This window comes from Porcisia hertigi, chromosome 36 (assembly GCF_017918235.1).
Source record: "Porcisia hertigi strain C119 chromosome 36, whole genome shotgun sequence".
Classification (NCBI taxonomy): domain Eukaryota; phylum Euglenozoa; class Kinetoplastea; order Trypanosomatida; family Trypanosomatidae; genus Porcisia; species Porcisia hertigi.
The window spans coordinates 1349058-1376504 of NC_090595.1; the positions used below are offsets into that span (position 1 = coordinate 1349058).

The window sequence follows — 27447 nt, forward strand, 5'->3', positions numbered from 1 at the left end:
GCATACAACGCCTTATCATGTGCTATCGGCATCCTCGTCGACTACTTCTTCGGGCAAAACGAGCTCCTCACTCACATCGCCGGAGGCACCGTCAGCCCCTTGCGATGTGGCCCCACTCAGGAGCTGGTTGAGGAAGACCTCCAGGTCCTTGTCCACAGAGCCACCGGCGCTGTCGGCACTCCTCCGCCCCCGAAGCAGGCCAGAGGGGTTTGGGTTATGGCCAGGTTGGATGAACCAGCGGTAGTATTCATCGTCGTAGATCTTCTCCTGCTGTGTCGCAATCTCAGTCTTGTTGTCGAGCCTACTCTCGACGGCCTTCTTGCGCAGTTGACGAGCCCACGACTCGACACCGCGCTCTGCATCGCGCAGCTTAGCAAAGAACCGCTCCTCCAGAAGCGCATTGGACTCCTCACCAGTGACGCCGTCGACAGCTTCCCTTGAGGGCCAGTAATTACGCTGGCCACGGTCAGCCTCGTCATACACGGCTTTCTCCGCCTTCCTGTACTGCTGCTCAAAGTATTCCTTCGAGCCAGCGGTAAAGCCGTCTCGACGCCATGAGGATGGCGTATCCTCCCATGGGTGACGGGCCATCTCGTAGAAGTTAACGTTCTTTGGTACGTGTGCGTCTCCCTGCAGTGGCTGCACCTTTGCATTGCCCTCCGCGTCCACTTCGCCAAGGTTGGCCACTGCCTCGAGGCCACCAGCATCTTCAATCATACCAGCCAGCCGATCTGCCTTGCTGGTGTACACCACGACGTTGAGCTCCACCGCGCCGTCCTTTTCGAAATCCAGCGGAGTTGCGAGAGGCGCGAGGGACTCCGCCGTCACCTCCTGCACCGTGCGCGGAGACCAGCGTGGTCGCAGCTGAAACCGATGCCCATCCAGCTCTACGTTGCGCTCAAAGACGGCCTCGTAGTCCGGTAGCGGGCGAGTGGGGAGATGCGTCTTGTGCACGTTGCGCGCCCGCTCCTCCTTGATGACGTCCCACTCCTCGGGTGACTTGTCGACGTGCTGGCCCACTTCATAGAAGTCAGGCCGCTTCAGCAGCCTTGTCATGAAGCGGTACTCCGTGGCCAAGGTGTCTGCGAGCGAGCGCACCGCCTCAGCGGAGCCGTCACCGCGCACTTCTTGCAGCAACTGCAGAGTTGCCTTGAGGGCGAACGGCGACTGAAGTAGAAGCTGATGCTTCACGGCATAGGCCCACTCCGACAGGTATAGCGTGTTGCGCTTCACGAGAAAATAGATTGGTGGGTACCTTAGCTGTGCACTCGGGTCCTCGAGGCCTGGGTCGTTGTGCAGCACGTCGACCAACTCTTCATCGTTACGGATTGGGCAGGTGTCGAGGGTTGGCAAGTACCAGCAGAGGTCGCTGTCACGATCAGGGGGCATGTTCATGGCTTGCAGAACGGCTTGCTTGAGGCGCTCCACGGAGGCCGTGCCCGACAAACCATCACGGTTGCTTGTGCTGGCACCCGTCTTAGCAGCGGTGGCCGCCGTGTCGCCAAGAGGATCAATTGTGAAGTCGAAGTCCACTAGCGTTCCCTCACACCCCTCCAGTCGTGCGTACACGTGGCGACGGTATGGGGCCTTCCTCATGTTGCTGTACTCGGCGTACTCGCACTCGCGCTGCTTCCGCCATGCCTGCATCTTGTGCCGATCTCTGTGCGTCACAACGTTCATCTTACCCCGCCGCTCCAGCACGTACGACGTGAAAATCTCCGCCGCTTGTCGCACCTCCACCTCCTCCTCGGGCGCCGTCACATCCCAGGGAGAGAGGGCGAAGCGCAGCCGTGACACACCCAGCTTCTCCACTCCTTCTGCCACGTTTGCCAGTGTGTAGGAGGTGGAGTAGGAAGAGTCACATGTGTTGTGGCGGTCCGTGAGTGAGAGCTTCTCCATCGCGCTGAGAGTTTTCAAGATTTCCTCAATGGAGGATTGGTCGGCGAACGCGTCTTCTACCCAGCGGGCGCGGATCGGCGTCATGGAGCAGCGCTCCATCGCGCTCGTGTGCGCACTGTCCTTCATCTGGAAACACTTCTCGAGCAGGTGCCCTAACTGCCACGCCACAGCATCGTTATGCATGTGCTCCGTGCTGTCGAACCAATCTTTGATGTGGTAGGACATATCCGGCAGGGATGTGAAGAGATCTGAGAAGCCCAGTCGCAGCGCGTCACCAGCGAAGAGTGAGGTGCCGGTAAGCATGACGAACTCTGCCAGGCCAGGGTACTTGAGGGATGTCTCTGGCCGCGCCAGAAGCCGTGTAATTCCACTATACGGAGTGAGCCCTATGTTGGGGCCGTCAACGATGAACTCGCTTGAGTCTTGCAGCCCGGCGTACTTCGCCGCCAGCGCCACCCCACACCCCGTGCCGCGGCACTTGCCGTTGATAAGCGTCATGAGGGGGCGCGGGCTTGTGTAGACGCGCCAGATAACCGCCGCATTTTCGCGCAAGGCCGCGTCGGCGCGCTCCTCGTAGCGCTCTGCATCACGAAGCAGCTCGTGGATCCTCGCCTCCACCTTCTTGTTCCCCGAGTCGTCCGACTTGGCCAGCTCCGCGGCCTCGCTGCGGAGCCGCTGCGCCATGACATGATCAAAGCCGATGCTTTCTAGGTCGGTGCCGCCACAGAAGAAGTCTGTCAGCCCCGACTGGGCTGAAGTGAGGACGGTGAGTTTTGAGTAGAGCCCGTTTGTTGCCCTGTCGACCTCTCGGTTGAGTTCCCTGGCGAGAGTTGCGGAGAGAGCCTGATGGCGCTTCGGGTCGTTGATAAAGATCGTCTTGGAAAAGCGACCGTCGTTACCGGCGAGAGTGCGGCTTATGTTAAGCGGCTGTGACATTGCTTGCATCATCTTTCGATCCATCTCCCCCTTGAACGGGGCATTGATGCCCGGCACAAGGCCATGTGTAGGGCCACGCGTTTCGGTCTGGAAGTAGGTCATCCCCTGGGTATCGGTATGGGTTACCATCGGACCAAGCATGCTGTTGGATGGCAGGACGTTGAGCTTGATGTCGCCCTCGCCAGGGCGTCGCTTGGAGAACATCTTGTTCCAATGCTCCGGGTGCGAGAAGAGTTTTTTGTTGGGGTTGAAGGTGGTCGAGATGTCCGGGTGCGGCCCCATCGTTGGGTCTTGACCAGCGAACCAGGCACTTGTGTTTTCCCCTGCAAGCGTCGGCTGCAGCGAGTCGTCGAAGTCGAAAGCGACACGCTGGTGTCTGTGCGGTAACCGTGCCTGCCCTTGCTCTTTGCCCCAATGCATGTAGTCAATGAAGTCCTTATTGACGCGAAAGCGCTGGTGTGTGTTGTAATGCGTCAGGAACTGAACGCCAGACTGTCGGTTAGGGTGGTTGGCATAACGCTGGTAGAAGCGGAACTCAATGGGGGTGCCCAGCGGGCGATACTCACGCACATCGAGGGTCTTGATCGAGCGACGTTGACTGTCCACCGGTGCAGGCGTTGATGACAGTGGCGTCGGCCCCACAGGGCTGACGGCGAGCGACGGGGCAACACAAACGCGGCGACGCAGCATCACCAGGACGCGGGCTCAATACTAGGCTGTGGAAAAGAGGCGTGGTCAAAGGCGACAGCGAAGAGGAGCGGCAACGGATCACAGCGATGGTGCTGAACGTCGCTACCAAACTCCAGCGTAGGGACTTGAAAGAGGTGTTATGTCACCACCCTGCGAGGGAAAAAGGGACACGTCACCTTTTTTTTGTCAATGCGAGCCTCACAAGCCCTGTCGTATTGGCCTGCCGCCCTCCAACTGCTGAAGACGTCACGGCACTGCAAAGCTACGGTTTTATGATCCCATATGGCACTCAGCACACGCCAGTTCGCGGCACGAAGGACCAACGAGATGTGCCACCGAGAGAGGAAGAGGTGCACGGGGAACGAAGGAGAAGTGAGTTGGGATAGAAGGTTAGCATTGGTAGTGGTGGGAGGGAGAGGGGGAGATCGTGCGGAATGTATCCCGAAGGGAGAGGACGACGGCAGGGGGCGCACCGTAGCGGAAGCGTCGTGGACGCAGAGAAAGCAGAGGGGGTGAGCAGCAGAAAGTGGAGACAGGGGTGGGGGGGGGGCAACAGGCTTTCTCCCCTAGGGCGAGGTCCTGTTGCGCTGACTTGTTGGTCTAGCGCTTTTTATGCGCCTCTTTATTTCCACATCTACTTTCGCTGGTGACGATCAGAGCACTACAGAGATTTCTTGCGCCAACCTTATCCAAAACGACATACTCGACGCGTGGGGGCATCCGCGTGAGTGTGTGAAAGAGGGAGGGAGGGAGGGAGAAGTTACCCGACATTTCATTTCAAGAGTTTGCGATCCACTCACTCGCGGCGGAATAAGCTGGCGCATCTCTGTGTGAACACGGGGGGAGGGGAGCGGGGGAGTGGCTGGGTGGGAACGATCAAACGCCAGTCGAACAACAACAGCGAGGTGGCGAGAGGGATGCATCAGCGCCCGACCCATGTGGGAAACATGCAGAGAGGTTAAAGGACGCGGGAGGTCAGGAAATAGACCTCGCGTAGACAAGCCTAGATGTTATGTGTGGCAGCCTTTCGTCCTGCTCAGCCTGTTGGTCCCACAGGCAAGTTTTCAAAGGCCTTGTTGAACATGTCCCACTCACGATTCATGAAAACGCACAACTCAATATGGTTGTCGTCCCGCAGCACGTACTCCTTGTCGAAAAGGTGAAGCTGTTCAAACCCCATGATCAGTGCTGAGTGAGTGACGGCCGGAAGCTGGTTGTACAGCGAACCGGCCTGCACACCTTCCGAAAGGGGAACCATGCGCAGCGTGTTACACTTGCTAATGACAAATTCATGGAGCAGATTCCGGTAGGCCCGCGACAGTTCGATGGCTGCCTCACGCTCTGACCAAGCGCCCACGCGAAAATCGGGAGCGGATACGTGAATCACGTGCTTTTCGCCAGCTTCGCTGTCCTTGAGGCCGTACTGGTGGTGTTTTGCATCACCTACCTTGCTCATCGCCATGGCTACATCGTCCGGGAAGGCTTTGGTGAGGCCTATCCACTTGTAGATGGCACCCGATGTGCCCGTCGCGCCAGCGGCGGAGGTGAAGATGTGCATCAGATCGCACGGATCCGTGATCACCGTGGTGTCGTCCGGCTTCGGACCCTCCTGCCGCAGGCTTCCCTGAAGTGTCATCTGCGTGCCCATGACGCCATAGGGGCGAATCTTGATTTTCCGGATAAACTGCTCCTCCGGAGACACGTAGCTCATGCGGCGGTAGGCCATGTCCGCCGCCACCGCTATCGCGGCCAGCCCGATGCCAACGCGAACCCACGGGAACGGTTTTCGGTAATTGGCGCCGAAGAGATTACGCGGCGCCCGTCTGCGCCCATCCCGCGTCACCTGACCTTCCAGATATGAAACCATCAAACGCACCACCAGCGATAGAAAAAGAGAGGAGGCAGGGTGGGGTGAAGGTTAACAAAGTAGTGTTGGTGAGCCCTGCAGAGTATACAAAGGCGAAGAAGGGAGAATGAAAGATTACGAGGAGGAGATGGTGCTAGAGGATTGCCACAGAAGGGAAGTCTAGATGTTTGCATGTGTGTGTGTGTGTGCGTGCGGGTGTGTCGGCGGGGGTAGAGTGGTAAAGAAGGTGCGGGGTGGGGCGGCGGCGGCGGCTTCGAGCGTACTCAAGTCAGCGAATTGCGCGTTCAGTCGAGGATGGCAGCGAGAGTTTAGGAATACGAACGCACTGGCTTTTCATTTGAGTAGAACACGGATCCACGGTGGTGGGTGGGGGTTGGGGGGTGGGGCGGAGGGGAAAAGCAAATGAAGCGACACAGCTAACAGTGTCCCCAAAATGCGCAGACACCCACCGATAAACAAACACGTGAAAGGCGCAAAGAATATAAAAAACGGCAGCCAAGGCGAGCGAGAAGACACGTGTATTGAGCAAAGCAGAAGGAGGCGAAGCCACGTGAAAGGAAAGCGAGTTGGTGTGGTGGTGGTGGTGGTGGGGGGGGGGGGGGCGGGGCGGGGGGAGGACGGAAACGGATGAGGCAGCTTGTTGCAACAGAGAGGCAAAACAAGAGCATCCCTTCCCTCCACCACCACTCTGTGATATGTCTTCGGCGTTTACGCCCACGGAGAACCGCTACCCCAGCCGGTGTAACTATCGCCCTGGCGCGGCCCGAACTGGCCACCACCAGGGCCACCAAAAGGCTCCCCGGGGCGGCCCTGCGGAGGGCAGAAAAGATCGTTGTTGGGCTCTCCTGGCAGAGGAGGTGCGGGTTGCCCCCACCGGCCACGACCAAGGCCGCCCCGATCGCGGCCCGGGGGCACCTGACCAGGAAACATGGGATCAAACCGGGCGTAAGCGTCGGCTGAACTCAGGGCTGGCTCGCCTCCTCCCGGAGCACAAGGTGAAGCATAGGGCATTCCTGGTCCCCGAAAGTTGCGCTCATTCATCATCATGCCCCCGTTGCCACTGAGGCTGCCGCCGGGCACCAGGTCCGCATCGCCGTACCGTTGCCCTTCTGGTCGCATTTGAACGTTGGCAAACGAGTGAGTCGGCGTAGCAATGGAAGTAGCCTGCTGCGCGCTTCCCGGCAAGGCGGGGAGGCCTGATGCACCTCGCTCTGCCAGACGCTCTTGCCTGACACGATCCTCCTCCATGGTCACAATATGGGAGAAACGGGTCCCGGAGTGCTATTACACCCTAGTAGAGGGTCTATGTATGTACGCACGTGTGTAGATATATAGTTGTGTGTGTGTGTGTGTGTATGTGTGTGGCGGTAGTGTAAGTCGATTTTTCAAGCAGTGAAGGTATCGAGACGCGACGAGGGTGATGCAACACCGTGTGCGCCAAATATGGAGAGAGTTGAGAGACGTGATACTAAGGGGAAGGGGTAGACACACGCCCAGGCTGTGAGGAGCAAGATAGACGAGGGGAGTCGCAGGGAGTGAAGCTGGCGAAAGGAAGAGGGGCCGCACAGATGATGATGTTTGGGGGGAGGGAGGTGGGGGATTGAATGCGTTTTGATGCAACTCGGAGGCTCACCAAACAAACCACAAAAAAAACGGAATAGCTCTGTAGTGCAGTCGCACTCATCTCCCTACCTCTCCCTCTGAGACTTGACGGAGGCCTCGAGGGGGTGGCTGTGGTGCGTGTGTTTGTGTTTGTGGTGGTGGGGGGCGCATGAGTAATCGTGGGCTTCTCACTAGTCTACGACAACAAGAAAGTGGGAATCAACGAAAAATGAAAAGCCCAAAAAATAACGGGGTGGTGGTAAAAAGAGGGAGGGGAGGGGGGCGGACCACATCCGTACACACGCCTGGAGATGAAGACAAGTTGTTGTTCTTCTTTTTTTTTGTACTGAAGTGAGTAAAAACAGACCCATAATACATAGTGAGAGACCCTGTCTAGATTACATGGTGATATCTACATGTGTTTACATGCACACATTACATTCGTAAAGTCAACGTCCTCCTCCCCCCAAAGGGTGGTGGTGGTAGTGGGGGGGGGGGGAGGGAGAGAGAGAGAGAGAAAAGTACAAATACTCAACCGACTCAACCAACAACGCCTCCTCCCCCGCCCCCCTTCTCCTTACCCCCTTTCCATACACTGGTGAAGTAATATGATCTAGGGGAGTGTGATTTTTCTCGTAGCCGCGACTTCAGCTCAGAGCAGTGCCACACAATGGTCTCCACGAGACTGCACAGGCACGTCTCTCTTTAACGCCACGTTTTCTGAGGCAAGGTTGCTATTCGTTCCGTCAAGAGATCCCGTTGAGCCCGCAACTCATCGCGAGAGCGCATCGCCTGCTCGTGCATAAGTTCACGTTGTCGCACCACTGCTTCAGCAGCCTTGCGTTTTTCTAGGAGTTGAGCAACTGTGTACAGTTTTCTAAACTCTACTATGCGCTGCAGCTGCAGCACCGCGTACGCCTTGGCCTCTTCCTCCTCCCAGTGAGCCTCGCGGCGCCACATTATATCTGCCAGCTGGCGCAACCGAGCAGTGCGATAGTGCTCCTCGTTTTGACGATTCTTTCCCTCGACAGTAGCCTTGAGCATCTCCTCCCTGGCTAGTGCTTGGGAGCGAATTTCGTTGAGGTGCTCATGGTGTGCTATTTCTGCAACCATCCGCTGCACGGCTTCCTCCCGCCGGCGAGCCTGAAGCTCTCGCAGGCGTTCCTCGACCTGCAGCTGACGCTCGAGGGCGGCCTGCCGCGCGGCCTCTTCCGCCTCCGCGGCACGCCGCTTCGCCAAATCCCGCAAATATGCGACTTGCTGCTGCTTTTCTACAAGCCTGCGGTGGTCTTCTTCAAGCCGTGCTTCGCGCATCGCACGCAGTTGTTCTATTTTGGCCTCCTTTTCGCGCCGCTTTTTCTCTAGCGCGGCAGCTTGCTCCTCTTGCGCCGCCATGTTGCGCTCCAGCCGGCGTACCCGCTCTGCCTCTTGTGCCTCGCGCTGTTGCTGCAGCTTCCGCAGTTGCTTCTCGCGCGCCACCGCGCGCTCGGCGTTGCGGGCTTCTGCTTTTTCAAGACGGGACTGCAGCTCTCGTTGGTACTCTTCTTCCCGGCGCTGTCGTTCGACGAGGTGGGCCTCTAGGCGGATTTGCTGAGGTTGGCGGCTTTCCTGTTCTGCCTGCATCTTGTTCCGTCGCCACACATCCACCTCCACCCCTTCGTGGAGTTTCCGCTGTGCCGTGGCCTCTTGGCGCCCCTGAAACTTCTTGATCAGTTGCAGCTCTCGGGCCATGGGGGGCTTGTTGCCCTCTAATACCCACCGCTGTCGCACCGGCCGCTGCTGCGCCACCGTTTCCAGTGTCAGCTCTTCAGTTTCAAGTGCGGCGTTAGGCAACGTGTCGTCCTGGCGTAGATCACGGTACCAACTGACGAGCTCGTTGAGGGGTACCTGTGCGCATAGCGACGAGTAGCTATCCTGCAAGGCTCTGCGAATTGCATCGCGCTTGGCCTGCACGTGTGCGCGGCGGTGTGCGCAGATCTCAGACTGTAGTGAAGAGGCCTCCTGTTCGATATCACCAAAAGCGCTCATTGTGGCAGCGGGAGCAGCATAGCTTTTCGGGTTCCAGTCCTGGGGCAAGACGCCGTTCTCCAGGAGAGTAATCACGGAGCGCGGTGAGTTGATGCGAGACTGCCGCGATGCCGCGTCGTCGTTGAAGTAGCTCGAAATGGTGACCATTTGATGAGGCGCGGACTGGCCGTTCCGCAGCCACTTGAGGTCAAAAGAGGACACATCAAGACGGAGGGAGCTGACGTACTTCTGCGGCGGGTCGAGCAGCACACGCAGCAAGCGTGCCGTGGATTCAGCGGTAGGCGGCCCATGTACTCTAAACGCGCTGGAGGGTCGGAGGGGGGTGGGGGGGGGGGCCGTGGAGGATAAAACCGCACCCACGGCCGGAGATGGATGACGCGGCTTAGGTTCCGTCACGCCGTTAAGGGGAGTACATGAGCGGCCGCTTCGTTGTCCAAGACTTTTTGCAGACTGCGACCTTTTCCGCGGAGGGGCGGTGCGTGCGCGCAGCTGACTCGTGGGTGTGGTGACGGTTGCGGACTTCTGCCTTGTAAGTGCAGGGGGAGGCTGAGGTGTATGCGCCAGTGTGGTCACGACTACGTCAGCACCTACGGTGTGCGTCCCATCGACCTCGACAGTTGTGGGTCCGGTGGGCTCTTCGCTCACTGCAGGAGGAACTGGGGCGGCGGTGGCTGACGTGGCGTGGGTGCCGGATGCACTAGACCGGAAAGAGGCAGAGAGGGAGCCCCTCTGCTGGGGCTCGTCTTCTATCGCTGCAGACTGGGGCGGCCGCGGTAAGGTGAGGTTTCGCGGCATGGGTGTCAGACGTGGAGACTTCATGGTTGGGGCTAAGCGGACTCCTGCCGTGCGGGCTCCCTTGCGCTGGCGCTGCGCCTTCCTTTTCTCACAGATTCGCCCATACTCCATCTCTGCCTCGGTGGGGCCGAGGGGAGAGGGCACTGTGCGATCAAACTCTGCTGGGACATCCTTGAGTCCAATCGTTTTAGTTGTCTCTGCGGCTCCCAAGTGATGGCGTCGCAGCTCTGGCTCATACTTGTCGTACTCGCTGTGATACTTCTGTCGGCTCTTCTCATCCGCAGCGATGCGGGGAATGTTCGGCAACGTTATGGTCGAAGAGAAGGCAAGCTTCACGGCCTCTCTTGCACGAGACATGATGCACGTTGAGAGCGATTATAAGGGGGTAAAGAAGATCGGCTTCGAGTGCGCGGCACAAGGACCACTTCGATCCGGAATCGCTGGCAGGTGCCGCGGTGATCAGAGATGTGAACGGCGTCGTCCCCCCCCCCTCCTCTCCCTCCCCCTTAGACGTCAGACTCTACTGTGAGAACCCGCCCCCACTCACACGCTCACAACGCCGCTGTCTTTCGGTTGTCCTACTAAGGCTTATCGTGAGCTCAAACAAACAACCGCTAGCGAGCCTACAGTAGAAGGGAGAGGCAGGGGGGGGGGAGAAAAGACGGCGAGAAAGAAACGCTTTGACAGTGCTGAGGGAGGTGTTCTCTGCTGCTCCTCACCTATACACCCGCCTCTCTCTCGCCTTCCCTTGCGGCTCTATGCAATATGAGTAAGCGTTGGTTTGCAGAGCAGCGAGCTTCGCATTATTGGGAAATGTGCCCGAAGTAGTCAACCACGCGCTCGTGTTGTTGCACCTCTATATCCTATAAAAATAAAAACAGGAGAGAACCAAGAGCTGGCATACACGTGGATACATGTAAGTGTGCGTACAAAGGGATGGGGCGTAAAGCAACGGAGGTGGGGAAGAGAGAAAACAATTAGATTCTTGTGAGAAGGGAGGAGGGGGATAGGGATAGCGAAGTCGAGCCCGAGGAGGTGATCGGAACACTCAAAAACACGCTATGGAAAAACGCCGCCGATACACATGGGTAGCCACTTGCACCTCAGTCATTACAGCGAGCCCCACTCACTCACCCTCCCTCCCCCCCCCCCCGAGTCCCTCGTGTGGACACGCACATGCTCCACCTGGATGTGCACATGGCAACTACTCGGAACTTTCACGGGGCTGCATGGCGGCTTAGGCGTGCAGAGAGCTCTACAACTGCCAGGATGGGGGAGGGGGCATCGCTCACGGTCAGTGTGGCGAAGCGCCAAAATAATTAAACGTGGCGCTCACCCACTTGACCACACAAGCCAAAGCCCTACCGCGTGAGGTGCGGGAAATCACCGACCTGTGTTTCGCCCCACACACCCCTCAATTTTTTTTTGATCGCTCTCTTGATTTTATAATCGGTGTGATTAAAACGGCACGTGTGTGTTTGTTGTGTGCTACGCGAGGTCACACACACACACAGACACACACACACACACAGACGAACACAGGGCCACACGACATCCTGTCCACTTCGCAGAGCAGGAGAAAACAAGAGAAAAATGCCGATCATAATAATTTACATGCGGGTCTCCCAGAAACAGCAAAAGGGAAAGTGGCACAGGCAGTGCGTTGTTGCTTTTTCAAGGGCCAAGACATGGGCTGCTGCTGCTGCACGAGGACGGTAGTCGCCAGGGGGTTGAGATATTCTGTAGCGTATACGGAGACAGATGCTGTCCTTGCCCCACCCCTTCCTCCTACCCCACCGCGCGACAGCTGCCGTCCGTTCCGCCAGCACAACCTCCTACTGCGTGTGAAGATGCACGACGCTGCTGCCATGCTCATCGTACGTAGCCTTAGCAAGACACGTGTCGGGGAAGACGCTACTGCAACCCCAAATGGACGCCCCCATCCACGCTGCTGCCCCACGCTCGGGGAACGCCACGGAGGTGGCCCGAGCCTCCGGAGGCGCAACGGCAGCGATTTCTCGCTGCAGGCGCTGCTCTGTGCCACGGAAAAGGGTGTTACCGCCGCCAAGGACAACGTTCTCGTAGAGCATCTTCTTCAAAAACGACGGGGCTGAGGCAGCGGCATCGCTTAGCATACCTACCCAGCCGCCTAAAGCCTTTTTCACAAGAGGGTTGCTCCGCGAGTACCCTGTCGGGGTGGTGGGAAGCTCTGCTTCCGTAGCGGTGGTGTAGGTGAGGTACTTGTTGTTGAAGAGCGCCTCGGGAACTTTGTAGGCGTGCTCAAGTAAGAAAAGGCGCTCTTGATCGGGCAGAACGAACCCGTCAGCTGGGTCTGGCTGGTCGTGCATGCCAACCTGCCGAGCCTCCTCAGCCTTCACATCAGCAGATACCCGACACAAAGCTTCCTTTGCGGCCTCCACAGTGTCGCGATCGGTGGTAGTGGAGAGCGGGTAGCCCGCTGCTCGCAGCGCTGCAAAAAGCTCATCGGTAAGCACGTCGCCAGCAATAGGGGACAACCGCACCGAGTGCGCTAAAGTGTACCCATCCTGTACAGCGGCAACGCAGGTGTAACCCGCGCCGCTATCAAGTGCCAACCCGCTCGTGCGTCCACTCGCGTAGAGCGTGGCGGCCGTGTTTGTCAGCAGACCGACGAGAGGAATGTTGAAGGACTCGAACAGCAGCTCGCAGAAGCGTTCTCGGTCGGGTCGAGACTGACTAGCGGGCTCAAGGAAAAGAAATGACGATGTGTCTGGGATGATGCGGGCCTCCTCCACGAGTGCATAAAACAGAAGCTTTTCAAGCGCGTCGTAGTCGCACACGTGACCTGCTTTCAAGGGATACGTTAGTGCCAGCAGTTCACTTTGTTCGTAGGCTGCATCACCAGCAGTAAAGTTGAGTGGGTGCTGCAGGAGCGTTGGGCGCGGCCGTTGGGCACGAGGGAGTCCTACACAGCTTCGGAGAAGCGTGCGGGGTGCCTCCTCGCCGCTGAAGCCTAGGCGAGTGTTGCGTGTGCCAACGTCCACCACCACGCTCTGTACATCAGTGGCAGTTTTTGTCATCACGACACTTCCTCTCGTCGATAATCACAAATCACGAAAAGATGTGGAGAGAGAGAGAAAAAAAAACTGCGCGACCAAAAGAAAAATCGTTTGGATGGGGTGGATGGGCACAAGCCTTCACACACTGACAGGCGTGTGGCACACTGCCGCCACACCAAAAGATGAGTAGCAAGTGCAGCAAGAGGAGAGAAAGAGGGCCGAGATAGACCACGTAAGAGGGAGCGTGGAGAAACAAGGATAAGAAAAGTATGAAGGGGAAAGGGTGATGCGGTGAGGGGAGTTGGCGAGGGTGCTAGGGGGGGGGGGGAAGAGACAACCAGGCAAACGGGGAAAGAATACAGAAAGACAGGAGGCAGCTGGAGAGGGGGCGCGCTCTCTCTCGCTCCATCTACGATGTGCACGTCGCCGACAACATTGAGGGCTCTCCATGGATGACTCACACCCTTGACCTCTCTCTCTGTTTGTGTTCCCGTTTGAAGGAGAGGCAGGACATCGGTGCGTCAACGCCATCGAAAACCTGGCGATCATCACTCACACACACGTCCCGCTGAAGTGAGCTCGCCAGTACGTGAAGATGCGGAGACAGAACGATAGAGAGGGAAAAAAAAAAGAAACGATCAAATACACGACGCAATATAAAAAAGAAAAAAGGCAATTTTTGCCGTGAGGAGGAGAGGAGAGAAAGGGGTTCGCAACGCACAGCGCCTCTCTCCATCTTCCCATCCACATCGCTCTCATCTTTATTGCGAGCAAACGCTGGTCTGCAGTGGTCCTATACGTAGGACCTTCACCTCAACCCTGGAACTCACTGTGGCAAACATCTAGATAAACATATGGCTACGCAAGATAAAAATCCACGTCTGCCCGCAGATACGCATTCTCCTCTTGCAACCGCACAAGCCAGAGAGTAAAGAAGAAACGCAACGTGACGACTCACACGACAAAGTAAAATGGGAGGACCCTTTCAGAGCGAAGGTAAAAAAATATATATAAAGCAGGCAGAGCAGAAGAGATTGGTGAGATGGAAGCGGGGGTAAAGCACAACCGGTGGCCCCCGCCACCCCAGCAGATCACGCGGCAGTCCCCCGGGCACTATCAGTGCCCTTTTTTTTCCCAATTAGTACCGTAACAACTTCACTCCCTAGGGGTTGTACACACCAGAGAGGCTATGATAGCCACTAGGTGCACTGAAGACATCTGGCCGTGTAAGCTCAGCGCGCGTGTTGTCGATAGCTTCCTTATGCATCTCGAAGATTTGTGACATTGTGGCGTTGCGCTCGTACTGCTCGTGCGGGTTCATACCGCCGGCAAGCCAGCGGTCCTTATTCACGTTTGTGGTGAAGGGCTGCTGACGAAACGCGACCGCCACCGCCACAATACCAGCGGCGACGACCACTGCGGTGAGGAACACCTGATCGGGCAGCAGCAGTAACATGAAGATTGTCCTCTCCCTCTGGGTTCGGTGCGTATTCTGGATCGAGGCAACCTGAGCGTGTGCGTTCATGTAGCTGTTTCGGTACATCATTCCTTTCTCGGACGCACGCGCGCCAGGGGAGAATGCATGCAAGTACGGTTTTATGTGCCGGGTGGTGGATCGACGGAACATTGCGTACGACGGTGTGTGTGTGTGTGTGTGTGTGTGTGGCGTACGCACGCTATCAAAAAGTGTCTTGACTATCCTACACGTCCTGGAAGAGGAAAAACCATGGCGACACGACCGCACCAGCTTGTTTCTTTTTGAAAAGATATGTGTATACCAAATACAAGGTATATATTGTATTACATGTATATGTGTATATACAGATGTACTATTGGCGGTGGTGGGGTCTGTGGCGTGGCAGAGTTGAGACGCTAGAGGTTAAAGGGAGGTGCAAAGCATGCTCTGCAATCGAGACGGGGAAGAACAAGAAACGTAAATGAGTCCTCCCTCGGGGGGGGGGGGGAACGCAGCGTGGCGAGTGACGTGCGCTACAACTAATGCGAACAAGCGAATCCGCTTTGACGAGCACGCAGAGACGGGGGGGGGAGGAAAGGAGGGAGGGATGCGAAAATGATTGTGGGCGGATACATGTGAGCAAAGAAACTTCATAGACGCCTTGTTGTAGTAGAGTTGCTGGGGTCCTTGAATGACTTCGTAGGAGGTATCACCTGTCGCCGCTGCACCCTTCTATTGACGTGCGAAGAAAACTCGTGGGCAGGGGATGGAGGACTGCGTGCTGGCCGCACACTTCTAAATGCCACCCCTCTGTTCATCCTCCTCCTGTCCGAGCTAGTCATCTACCGAGAAACAGACGGTGCTCCGAACCAAAAATGCATGAGCAATTTGTACGCGAGTCAGCGATGGAGGTACATATTTTCTTCTTCAATGAGCTACAAGGAAACCGACAAGAGAGAAGCCGGCGCACCTCACACACACACACACACACACACCAAAAACGTGGGGGTTGTAAGACCACCGAAGTGCGTGTGCACACTGCGCTGTTACCATCACCACCTCTTCTTTGCCACATAATAGAAAGTATTGTACATAACTGTCTACTCCCTGTAACCTACTACTCGAGAGAGACAAGGGGGGAGTGTGGGAGGGGGAGGGGGACATACGAGGGGAGGGACTGAAGACGTCGATGAAGATGAGCGAGGGAGGGGGGGGGGGAAGAGGAAAGAATTGGGTAGGGCGATATCGCAGTAGAGCTCGGGAGCTGATCCTCGTTTCGCGTGTTCTTTTGTCACCCAGGCAACGCCCCCCCCCTCCCTCCCTCCCCCATATGAACACCTCCCTTGGCACACTCGTATAGCAGATCCTTCAGACTTTCTCCTCGTATTCGCAAATCACCCGCTCTCCGATTCCCCCTCCTCCTCCTCACTCCGCACTTTCTTACATGTACCCTTTTGCGCGCGCCTCGTTTTTGAACTCCTCGATGCTGCACGTGCTACCGCCCTTCGCTACAAGCGAGAACACAGTATCTATGGCGGCGTCCGAAAGTCCGAAGCCGCACTTGTGACTCAGCCGGCGGATGTCCTCGAGAGAGCGACCTCCAGCGAAATACTTTGACTCAACTCCGAGCGTGACGTAGTGGCAGGGATAGATCAGTTGATGCGAGTGGACGTCATCGTTGAGCGTCCGAGCCAGAGACATGCTACTGGCTGCAGAGGGATCGGCAGGAGCTTCGCTTTTAGCAGCCACTTGTGCATCGGCAGAGCTGGAGAGGCCTTGCTGACTGGCCTTGACGGACGCGGCTTTGTCAGTTCCAGATCCGGGCGCCGTTTCCGCCCAGGACAACATTAGTTCGCGCACACTTGGCTGCTCAGTTTGGAAGTGGCTCGACGCCGTGCCGGTTGCACCAATCTTGGTGATGTGCCCACGCTTTTTTTCGTCCCACTCAGCAGGATCATCAAAGCCGTAGCTCTTCGACTTGCTCAGCTCCTTTGCAACTGTGGTTTTGTAGTCTTTCGCTAACTTAGACACCAGCTGCGTAGCAGGGGCGCTGCGCAGCGCCGAGGCCATTGAGCTATCGACCTTTGCAGAGGGCTTGCCAAAGCGGTGTTGGGTCGGGTCGATGCCGGCACTCTCCCAGTCGTAGTTGCGCGTCAGTTGTTCACCGGCGGGGTGCAACACTTCCACGACACGATAGCCTGCCAACAACGACTGTATCGACTCATCCTTCTTTTGTGAAATGCCGAAGCCGCCAAAGGGGACTGGCACTGGATCCTGTGGCACGGGGGCGTGGCCAAGGGGTTTGCGACGGCTACTGAGGTAGTGAGTCTCGCGCTCGGCATCCAGCAGCGCAGTCATTTTGTTCGCGTACATCTCCGGCCGCAGACACCCATCGGCGCCATCCTCTTCCTTACGCTTCACACCGTGTCGCATTTGGGGGTCCACTGGGGCATCTTTCGCAAGGCCCCAGTGACGCCGTTGCTCACCGACATCGTAGCCGCGGTGGTGAAAAGAGCGGATGTGAACCGGAGTGGTGACGCCGTCCGGGTTGTAGCTCGACAGCACCTCCCCGACCGTGGGCTCTGTCAGGTCTCCGTGGACGCCAGCAGGGCGCAGCTGTGGAGCAATGCGGTTCAGCCGCGCCTGCGTGTTGGGGTGGAAAGACATGATCTGTGCTGTGTGTGTAGGGGGGGGGGGAATCTTTGAACTCGGCCACTGCGCGTTGTGAGGCAAGTGCGGGCGAAGGTCTGCACGGCGTTAAGATGGGTCGTCGTGTCAGCTAAAACAGCAACAAAAGAAAGCGACGCAACACATATACACACACACACAGACGGAGTAGATGCCGACCGACACACGGAAGGGGAAAATATGTTTGTTGACCTCCAGTGCACGTCCTGTGAGGAATAACAGACACAAAAGTGAGAGATTCGTAGAGGACAAGATGGAGGGAGGGGGGAAGGGGGACTTTTTTTTTTGGCTGCTGCCTCTCTGTAGAATTCAGTGCAGACGAGAGGGGGAGGGGGAGGGGAGGGATCCACTGCATCTTCACGTTCTCATTCCCATCAGGTGAGTTACCCCCGCCTGATTTTTTCTCGCTTTTCACTTAAAAAAAAGGCGAATGCACTGGCCGGATGGAGAGTGTAGTCCTGCCACTTTTTCCCTGACACGGGAAGTGTGTGCAGCGTCACCCCTCTTCCTGTATCCCGATAACACGAGGAAGACTGTAGAGAGTGGAGCAGGCAGGGCCATCATCGAAAAGACAGTTCGATCTTTGAGAAGCAGTTGCAGCACAAAGGAAATTCGGTTGGAGGGAGGGAGGAGGGAGGGAAAGATGAAAAGAGCTGCCACACACACACACATACACTCAGCGATGCCAAATCAATGAGAGAGGGGATGGAGTATGGAGTGACGCGTAGAGAGATGAAGAAAAAAACGGTGCCGCCCTGCACCTCGTTTCACCCCCGCTAGCTGGCGCGCATCGGCTGTGACACAGCCGACGGCACCCCGGTGGTGTCATGGCCTTCGCCAGCCACTCCCTCATGTGCCCCCTGTGACGGATTACGACGGCTGTCACGCCGCCGCACATGGCCAAGCTGGAACAAGTCCTCATGACCCGCGTCTGTGTACAAGCAGCGTAGCGACCCTGTGACACTTGACAGTCGTTCCGCAGATCGGAGCAAATCTACAAGCTCAATGTAGATAGTGTGCTCAAGCCGCAGGTCGCCGTACGCTCGAGCCATTCCGATGCACCGCACCATGTTCTCCAGGACAGTTGGGTTGGCCATATTAGAGTAGAGCAAAGTGCTCACCTGATTAGCCAGGATCGATCGAAGCAACCGGCCAAAAGCCAATACGAGCGTGGTGTAGATAGCTACGATGCCGATGCCTTTCAAGAACGAGATGCCAATGACCACCGTGTCCGATACGACCACAATGTACATGGGCACCTGCGCCACGTGGTTGCCACTTTTGTTGCTGACATCCTCGTAGTTGAAGTCACTGCATCCCTCGCCTCTCGTCAGACACCGCCATTCTGCGGCGCTGCTAATGTTCTCAGACGGGATATTGCCTTCGGGGAAGAGTGGTTCACAGTGCAGGCACCAGTAGCGCACTAGCGAGTTGAGAGCGACGTCCCTCTCGTGGTTCAACTCGAGCGTGCAGTTGTGCTGGTTGCGATGTGGGAAGTGCGGGTTCAGCGGGAGCCCATTGAGCTGACTCGCGCGGTTAAAGAGAAACGGGCTGTAGAAGAAGGGCAGGGAGGCGGTGCCGACGATGGTGCTGCCGCTCTGAGCGTTTACCGCCGCTGTTGCCGTGGTGTTATCGATTTCATGGCTCAGGATAGCCACCAGGTCCTGCGCAGTGTCCCACGGAATCAGCCAGTTGTTCACCTGAGACACCGTCGTCGCACTGGCTGCATCACTCACGCTGCGCGAAACCTCCAGTGTCTGCAGAACGTGCGCGCTGGATTTGTTCAATACTGCCGCACGGAGGCCGTCCAACACATGCCTCAGGGCCTGCGGGTTGACCATCCACATGTTGCTACTGCACGACGTGAACTCCATCAGCTGTAAATTTTTTCTCTCCGCCATGAGACCATATGAGGCGAGCGTGGGGCGAGTCCGCTCAATCCACGCCCACCATCCTTCCGGCGTTGTGACGTTCTCATGCACAGTTGTTGCGAAGAAGTCGTAGGCACCAAAAAAAGACAGCTGAAGATTGAGATGCGTGGCGCGGTTTGCCACGGTGGATGGATTGTAGGTGGAGTAGTAGAGCAGAGGCCCCAACAGGGCCAATAATACCAGGGCGAGGTAGCTCACACCGAACGCCCACTTGCGATACGGCGCCACGGCGTCCCCAAGTTCCTCACGGTCACGGCGCTTTGCCAGGTAGCGCTCTCGGCACTGGTAGATGTACACGCTGACATCTTCCACGGTCAGGTACTCCTCCAGACTCAGAGATGTCCGTAAAACTGACCAGTCCACCAACGTACACACCTCCCACAGAAAGGGAAGCGCACGGTAAACCTTGAAACAGCTGTAGCTGACAAGGCTGCCTGGGTGAGTCGTGAAAGAGTCACCGCGGCGGTACACTGGGAAGCCGCCGCGCACTTGCATCACCGACAGCACAAGGGCTACAACTTTGAGGATGAAGTACGTGTTGCCAAAGACCCGCGCTGACACCGCCACCGCATTCCGCCACCACCAGTACAAGAGAGCGTATGAGATAGTGCAGACAGCATTGGCGAGCACCTTCAGTCGCATGCAACGCAGCACGTACATCATGCGATCCAGGACAAGCTGCAGCACGTTCACACATATCAGCAGTGCCATTGGGCCAGGAAGCAGGTTGTTGTACACGTTATCCTGCAGCGTTGTGCTGTCGTTGCCGGCCATACGAGAGTAAAAAACGGCGCTCACCAGGAGTGCCAGGATGTCGACGGAGGTGTAGAAGATGTACCAATCCTCCCCAACACCGGGAACAATCAAAAGATTGTTGTAGTAGTCGACAACAAGGCTGCAGAGTGAACTGTGGTTGCTCGTGCGCTGCAACAGCGGTGAGGGAAAGCGGGGCGCTGCGGGTGCAGGGGATGGTGTCATAGAGGCCTTGACAGTAGTGGGCAGTCTCGCGCCCTCACCGAATGACGCCGAGCTCGTGTGCAGGACCGCCATGTCGGTGTTGTCATTATCCCTGCTCTGCTGCTCGTGTTCTACGTAGACGCCGTGGATGATGCAAATTCGATCATGCAACAGGAGCACCCCCATCGTCACTAAATCCATCCAAATTGTATCATAACGGAGAGTGCAGCACGAGGACCTACTGGCCTTCACTGGATTGCTGTTGGCGCTGCGGCAGCCATGCTCCCTCAAAGGCAGCACTGTCCAAGAGAGCGCCCTAATGATGGACGAGTCTGTGCACTCAAAGGACGTCCACATCATGACTGCCGCCTTTAGTACCACCCCCGCTGTGAGATACACGCCGAAACCCTGGTACACCACGCGCGGGGCACTCGGGTAGTACGCAAGAGCCACCTGAATCACACAGCATAGTCCAGTGAGCTCCCATAAGCACCCAGTGAGGAGCGCATTGACGAGTGTGCAGACAAATAGAGCGAGAGCGGTATGCCGCAGAACAATTTGCACTGCGGTGAGCAGCGCGTGCTGGGTGAGAAAATATATCGTTGATGGGGAGGAGTCGGCGGCGGCGGCGGCGGCGCAAGAAAGGCGGGATTCGGAGGGGTGGTAGGTATACGCTGCCAGTGTGATGCACAGTCGTCGCAGCCACCCAACACAGAGCTGTCGCCACCGCAGGAATGAGGATGGCTGCGGCTGATCGGTCGACAAAGCCGACCGCGGCGCCGCATCGCTCCTGCCCTCTGGGCCGGGAGAAGTCAGGGGAGGCCCTGGCAGCGTTCCTCCAAAGTTTAGTACTCTGCCCTCTTCGTCTTGTATCACTCCTGGCATCATAGGCGGATGTGAGGACACCGAAAACCTGTCCCCATCAGCCTCACAACAATTGTCTTCCCTCATGCATTCGGCGTTTCTCTCTGGGAGCACATGGCTTGCATCCGCCATATCATTGCCTGCGCGCAGCGCATTGAGGTACGCGCGTATTTCTTTGTCCACACGTACTGCCTCCTGGGTTGCCCTCTCCAAGTGCAACAGCAGCTGCTTCTGCAGGACGGCATGCCGCGCCTCGCCCAGCCGCCGCTCTTCGTCCTGATCACGCAGCAGAGCCTCACCAAACTCGGGGCAGTTGTACACGCAACTTTGCAACCAAATGAACAGGAAAAGCAGCACGTGCCTGAGAGAGAAAACAAGCGCGTTGCCGTCCACGTGCGAGACATCCGGGGACAAGCCAATCAGGAGTCCCACCCAGAGCGGTAGCTTTGGTATGACGTCGCGCACGTAAGGACAGGCAGCAACCAAGGCAAAAAGCGGCAGAAGGGCGTAGAGGACCACGGCCAGTCGCCACCACCGCCAAAAGCACCAATGCAAACGGGCATGTTTAACCGCTAAGCCCAGTCCAGCGAAGAGCAGCGCGACACTCAGTGCACAGGGTGGCAACGTCTTGGAGCCGACGGCCACGGAACCACACGCAACAAGCGGAACCAGGCGTGCCACGATCACGAAAAGACCGCTCTTACTTGGCGGAGCTCGGCTACTCGCAGCAAGCAACCCGTCAGACTCATCGGCAGGTACTTCGTCGCAGCGCAACGTATCGGCGATCTCCGAGAAAAAAACATGGGCTTCATCAGATGACATTCGAGACAGGAGTGCTGAAAGGCGCTCGTGATGCTCGCGTGGCCACCCGCTTCGGTGGCGCAGCGAGTCGATGAGGCTCAGCCCGTGACTGTGACAGAGGAGTTGCTCACTTTCTCCGTCACGCGGCGCACCGCTGCTGACTCGTAGCACAACGCACGCAGCGGCTGCTACCCAGCACACGCCCATTAACCCCGCACCCGTCTTTTCCCCATCGATGGCGCCGCCGAAGAACCAAGGGTAGAGCGAAAGGGCACTCAAGAATGGAAACACTGTGTGTAGCCAATGTAGCACGAAGGCTAGCGCCATCAGGGTAGCAGTGGCCGCCTTGAACGCACGGAAGAGCCAGCGCCGCCGCTGCAGCACCCCGCAGTCTCGCACTTCCGCAGAGACCCACACCGCCATGATCAGCGCGCCAACCCCCCAGCCCAGGGCGATGGTCTGCGTCAAGAACAGCAGCACCAAAAGCAACAGCAGGTATAGGTGCGTTGCGCACATCCGTTGCAGTCGGCACCACGCTCGTGCTCGTGTGGACGCGGTGGCCACCGTGTCGCCGGCTTTCCACCTGGCCAGCAAAGCGCACTGAAGCTGCAAGAATTGAAGGGCCGCAATCAACAGCGGCGCTGCGGCGACACTCAGCGTAGACGGAAGGTCTGTGTCAACGTCCATGTCAGACGAGTACTTCCACAGACCAATCAGCTTTGCCAGGGACACGCCAAACCGTGTCTGTGCATCAAGCCAGGCGGGGGAAAACCACAGCTGGTACGCGCACTGCAGTGCAACGTGCACAGTAGTCACGCCAAAGGTCCAACAGGGGAAGACACCGAGTCCCGGGCCGACCAAGTACAGTGCGGTGAGCAAGCTCGGTCGCTGCAAAGCCGTGTAGACAATGCCAGTGAGGAGAACCAAATAAAGCATGCGAGAAAGGAGCCACAGTCCCCATGTAAGTGCCCGTCGACGCAGGGAAGTCGACGAATTCGATGCGCCAGTGGCGGGCGTTGCGTCTGGTGAGGATATTAGCGAGCTCGGCAGAGGGTATAGACCCGCGGATGCTGTCGTGAGCACAATAACCAGCCACCAGGGAATGGAGAGAGGTGTGAGCCACTTGGCGGAGCCTGCAGGGAGACCGATGTCCTGCGCGCAGCGCCCTTCCGCACCTGATGGGCAGCCGAGGATGTGGAGGAGCTTTCGGATCTGCGGCTGCACCGGCCCAAATTCCGCCGTCAGCATGCCCATGAGCACGACCCCACAGTAGCCGACCACGAGGTAGCGATGCCAGACGTACGCTAGCCCGAGCCACCGCAGGTGCTGCAGGAGAGCCGGGACGACGAGAAGCAGAATCAGCAATGTGACGCTTGCGCTCCTTGGCAACAGCAAAGCGATCCACGCGAGTACCGCGACGCTGGCGACCTGGTGCACTGTGTGGAAAAAGTGCGCCCAGCGGCAGCGGAAGACGAGGCACTGAGACACGGGTGTCCAATCCGTGAGGCATCGTGGCGTGTATCGGCTACACCACAGGAGCACAATCTGCGTGTAAATGTACGTCGTGCAGTCTTCCCACGCAATGGGGGTGATGAACGCCACGTAGTCGTGCAAGGCACGTTTGATGAGAGGTGGCTGTGTGGGAGCGAAAATGCGCTGCTGCTGCTGCTGCTGCTGCAGCTCCGGCTTCAGCTCCTGTTTGCCGCCGACGGCAAAGACGCGGTAGCAAAGCTGCACACCGACAAGAAGGACCACCCACACTGGTGGCACCGTGCGCACCCCTCGGTACAGAACGGCGTTGCAGCCAATCACGCTGACGCCGAGCGACAGAACCAGACACGTGGCATGCATAAAATCCATGGCAGCGCCGCTGGTGCCGAGAACAAACATGCAGAGGATGATTGCATAGGTGTAGAGTGGACCACAGGCGAGAAACTGCGTCATCTCCTCCACTGTCAGGCCGCCCCGTGATGCGACCGGCGAGTAAGAGCCGCGCTCTTGCACAACAGCCGCGAGGAGAGCGTCAAGCTCGACTGCAAGTGGTGAGCGTCCCATGGAGACTTCAAACAGCTCGTGTAGCTTCTTGCGGTCCGCTGCGGCGTTGTGCAGTTGCGCGCGAAGCCATGTCACCTGCACAGAGTCTGCTGTGGGGCTGCCTTCGGCATCGGCGCAGATCTCTGTGCGGATCGCAGCCGACTGCGGCTCTGCAGTGGTGCGCGAGTCCACGTCCACGTCCGCGCTACTGCTGCTGCCGCCGTCACTACCGGCGCAGTCGATGCCTGTGGTGCACACGTATACTCCCAGGAGGAGGGCGATAAGATGTTCAGCGGCGACTTGGGCAACGACCGCACGACTATCGTCTGGAAATGCAGGCCTTGCTGGGGCCCACTGCCCCCACGCTGCGGTGCGGGAATCGCTTACCAAGGCTTGGCAGATGTACTGGAGGAGAATCGCGCCGCACAGTAAAGTCAGTACACCCACAAAAGCAACGCGGAGTCCCGAAGATGGTGCCATCGGTCGCTGAACCAGCCCGCCAGCGCAGCCGCAGAGGTGGATCAGCCATATTACCATCGATACGAGACTGGGGTAGTGGACAGCGTACGCAAGCAGTGCCGTGATACACACAATGGCTACCACCTGTAAGGATCGCCGGTGACGGTTGCTCAGCACGCCCTCACGCGCAGACATCGATGTCAACGAGGCGTCTGGCACGGATGCGCGCAACAGTCGTTGATCCCATTCGGCAAGTAGGCCAGATGCCTCTCCGTCCGCTGCCACCTCCGCGCCAGTGCTGCTCTCTCCAGGGCCACTCCCTGGCGACGCCACACCGCCGTGTATGGCTGTGGCACCGAGAAAGACGCCTGTCATACCGGCCATCTGCAGCACGTAGCGAAGACCCTCGATGCTGTCCCATGCGACGGGGCCGATGCCAAGAAGCCTACACCAGTCACTGTGTGCATTCGTGAACAAGAAAAAGCCGCTGTTCTGTGCGGCACACACAAAAACAAGCGCCATGGCGACGGCGGTTCCGAAAACGTGAGAGATTTGGCGATTTAACCACTGCCCACTGCGCACTGCGGAGTGCCGCGGCTGCCGAGCAAGATGCTCCGCGTAGAAGAAAGCTGCAACGAACACAAATGTGAACCCTTCTATAGAAAAGCCGACCGCACTCGGTTTCGCGGCCCAAGCGGTGGCCCAGCCACAGAGGGACAGGAGCGATCCGGCGCCGATACGAGAAACGGTGAGCACCCCACCCGCCCAGCGCGGAGGCATCAACCCACTCTGGCCCAGGCGTGCGCCTTCATTACGAGAGAGGACGCGACAATCGAGAACGCGCATTAGGATTAGAAGGTATGCCCCCAGCACCACTGTGGTAGCCCCCGGGCACACAATTGTGTTGATGTAATCCCTAGCGTCCCATTGCTGAACACCGAGGAGGGCCCAGAGAGGATACAAAGTGCCCCACAAGACTACCCGCACTCCTGTCCGGCTGCGCTGCAGCGTTGAGAGTGTGTTGGCAATAATACTGCACACGGTCGAGGTCACCAAGAAGAGAAATTGAGCCCTCCAGAGACGCACGGGAAACAGACGCTGGCCGAGGAATGCGGTGCGGTGACTGCAGCAGTAAACCAGGGCTCCAAGCAGCCATACCGGAGCTCGCAAGCTGGCAGTACTGATGATGGCTAGCAAAAAAAAGAGAGCGTGAAGCGCTGCCACGTGCCGTCGAGAAATCGGCACCGGCTCCCTGCCCGTTAGGGTGATATCGTAGGATGTCATCTACACATTTATACACACACACACATAAATGTACATATATGTTTTTTGTTTCTTTTCTCTCTGTTTTTGTCTTGTGTTTTTTTTTTGCAACTTCCGGTGTGTATGTGGGCAGGGTGAAGCGTATCGCAGGGGTACACAATGACGTGTGTGCGTGTGAGTATATATATATATGCGTATAGTGACTGATTTTGCCATAAACATGCAAATGTCTATCGTGTTCGGTCGAGGGTATGAACAATAGAGAGCACTACAAGTAAAACAAGAAAAGCTTCAGCTCCATGAGTGGGGCGTGCCCTTGTCGACCCCCTGTGTGCGATGATGAAGTGCAGCACCTCGCCTAGATAGAACCGAGCAGATACAACGCTAGACAAAATTACTAGCAAAGCAGAAGAAAGAAGATACAGTGTCAGCTATGGCGCTTGTGAGCGTAGGTGTGTGCGTTCGTGGTGATCGAGCCTACACACACACACCACCCTCAAGTTATATAGTGACTCAAATAGAAGACGATTAGAGATGAGAGGCAAGGTAGGGGTGTAGGGGGTAAAAAAAAAGGCCAAAGAAAAAGGCAAATCATAGATGCGAGGGGCTCTCTTCTGCCCTGTTCCGCACACGGCTGACGACGGAGGTCTGCCGAACTGTCGTCCAGGTCGGCACGCCGAATAGGGAAGGTTAGTGGGAAGGGTTGGTAAGTGTCAGATGAGAGGCAGGGCTCATAGATGGTGCCCCATGTGCACCCGGTAGCCACTTTTGAGGCACGGAGGAGGCGGGGGAAGATCGACCTGCAGAGACGGGAGCGTGTCCCCTTCCCGTGGTCCTTTTTTTTTAAGGGTTGGAATCAAAATAGAGTGCGCGCCACAACGCTAGTCGAATCACGCAAACCACTTTTTTTTTTCAGTGAGCAACATCCAATGGCTGTGCACGCGCTTGCCAGAATCGGTTGCTCACCTTCAGAGAACACCTGAGACTTGGGTATGTGGATTATTCACTCCTCGGTGAGACCAACTACGCAGTTTAAAGCGACATCCATGCGCACTGCCAACGTGCACCCTAATTCATACACCTCTTCTTTTCACTGGAGATGAGAGACGAGGTGAATCACAGGTAAGAAAAAAGGCACGAGCATTCGTGGAGAAGGTCCTTCACTTGTTGTACAGGGTCGAGCGGGCACCTGTGATGAAGTCCGGCGTGCCCCAGCGACGCTGCAGCTTGCCGTGAGACTTGATGACGTTCCACATATGCGCTTTGCGCCACTGACTAAGAGACGTGTTTTCAATGGTGTTGTCGGCGATGATGGCCTGAATGCGTGAATTCACGTACTCATCCATGGCCGTGCTGTCTGTTGCCTTCCCATCCTCCGTTTGCACACGCTGGTTCCATCGCATGATCTGCTCGTGTGAGGGGTGCGACACGAAGACACCGCCGTCCTCGAGGGCAAACATGCGAAACGTTGAGGACAGTGTGCGCGTCGTTGCGACAAGACCGCGGTTGTCAGCATAAATGTCTCGCTGCTCCGCAGCTGTCGTAGCCGGCGGTGGAGGAGGCACCGGCATCACCTTGAAGGTGCGGTCCTTCTTGGGTGTGTAGACAGACATGCCAAAGCCACCGAAACCATATCGAACGAAACCGCGGTTGTACACGCGGCCGTAGCGCGTGCCGGCATTGGGGTGCTGCGCACGCTTCTTCTGATGCGACTGCACACGCAGCAACGCCTGGGTGAAGCGTAGCATTATGATGATGTGTAGTGTCCACTGCGCCTGTTTCCGAAGACACCGATACCTGTAGATCTGAAGATGGCTATACAATCTAGGTGTATAGAAGATCGAGCAGCGGCAACAAAAGCAGCAGCCTCCGGTCTTGCAAGGCGGCTTTGCTCGCACTCCTTTCCCCAATCGAAGGATTAGAGCCCGAGGGGTGGAGGTGGAGATTACAGCGCGAAAAAGACAGGCGAGGAGGGGGGGAGGGGGGAGTAAGGCGTAAAAACAAAAGGGACACATGGATAATGGAGAGTAGGCTCACGTACGGAGAGGGACGAGGATACGCGACAGATGGGGGGGAAGAACAAAGGTGAAACCCTCTACTAGTACAGCAGGATGCTCGGCTAGTAGACCGTCGCGGAGG

General features: G+C 57.3%; 9 protein-coding genes across 9 annotated transcripts; all 9 read right to left on the reverse strand.

Moving 5' to 3' along the window:
• Positions 1 to 15: 15 nt before the first annotated feature.
• JKF63_00333 (uncharacterized protein) lies at positions 16 to 3525 on the reverse strand (the record flags this gene model as incomplete). Its single annotated transcript, XM_067896385.1, has 1 exon — positions 16 to 3525. The coding sequence occupies one exon, from the start codon at positions 3523 to 3525 to the stop codon at positions 16 to 18; it is 3510 nt and encodes a 1169-aa protein (XP_067752542.1).
• A 1036-nt stretch (positions 3526 to 4561) lies between these two features.
• Positions 4562 to 5392, reverse strand: JKF63_00334 (uncharacterized protein; the record flags this gene model as incomplete). Its single annotated transcript, XM_067896386.1, has 1 exon — positions 4562 to 5392. The coding sequence occupies one exon, from the start codon at positions 5390 to 5392 to the stop codon at positions 4562 to 4564; it is 831 nt and encodes a 276-aa protein (XP_067752543.1).
• Positions 5393 to 6100: 708 nt separating this feature from the next.
• JKF63_00335 (uncharacterized protein) lies at positions 6101 to 6640 on the reverse strand (the record flags this gene model as incomplete). The annotated part of the gene is made up of 1 exon (XM_067896387.1): positions 6101 to 6640. One exon carries the CDS (start codon positions 6638 to 6640, stop codon positions 6101 to 6103), a length of 540 nt encoding a protein of 179 aa, XP_067752544.1.
• A 1059-nt stretch (positions 6641 to 7699) lies between these two features.
• On the reverse strand, positions 7700 to 10174 carry JKF63_00336 (uncharacterized protein; the record flags this gene model as incomplete). Its single annotated transcript, XM_067896388.1, has 1 exon — positions 7700 to 10174. The coding sequence occupies one exon, from the start codon at positions 10172 to 10174 to the stop codon at positions 7700 to 7702; it is 2475 nt and encodes an 824-aa protein (XP_067752545.1).
• Positions 10175 to 11652: 1478 nt separating this feature from the next.
• Positions 11653 to 12876, reverse strand: JKF63_00337 (uncharacterized protein; the record flags this gene model as incomplete). The annotated part of the gene is made up of 1 exon (XM_067896389.1): positions 11653 to 12876. The coding sequence occupies one exon, from the start codon at positions 12874 to 12876 to the stop codon at positions 11653 to 11655; it is 1224 nt and encodes a 407-aa protein (XP_067752546.1).
• Positions 12877 to 14017: 1141 nt separating this feature from the next.
• On the reverse strand, positions 14018 to 14482 carry JKF63_00338 (uncharacterized protein; the record flags this gene model as incomplete). Its single annotated transcript, XM_067896390.1, has 1 exon — positions 14018 to 14482. One exon carries the CDS (start codon positions 14480 to 14482, stop codon positions 14018 to 14020), a length of 465 nt encoding a protein of 154 aa, XP_067752547.1.
• A 1269-nt stretch (positions 14483 to 15751) lies between these two features.
• JKF63_00339 (uncharacterized protein) lies at positions 15752 to 16978 on the reverse strand (the record flags this gene model as incomplete). The annotated part of the gene is made up of 1 exon (XM_067896391.1): positions 15752 to 16978. The coding sequence occupies one exon, from the start codon at positions 16976 to 16978 to the stop codon at positions 15752 to 15754; it is 1227 nt and encodes a 408-aa protein (XP_067752548.1).
• A 797-nt stretch (positions 16979 to 17775) lies between these two features.
• On the reverse strand, positions 17776 to 25329 carry JKF63_00340 (uncharacterized protein; the record flags this gene model as incomplete). The annotated part of the gene is made up of 1 exon (XM_067896392.1): positions 17776 to 25329. One exon carries the CDS (start codon positions 25327 to 25329, stop codon positions 17776 to 17778), a length of 7554 nt encoding a protein of 2517 aa, XP_067752549.1.
• Positions 25330 to 26468: 1139 nt separating this feature from the next.
• Positions 26469 to 27056, reverse strand: JKF63_00341 (uncharacterized protein; the record flags this gene model as incomplete). Its single annotated transcript, XM_067896393.1, has 1 exon — positions 26469 to 27056. One exon carries the CDS (start codon positions 27054 to 27056, stop codon positions 26469 to 26471), a length of 588 nt encoding a protein of 195 aa, XP_067752550.1.
• Positions 27057 to 27447: the final 391 nt, after the last annotated feature.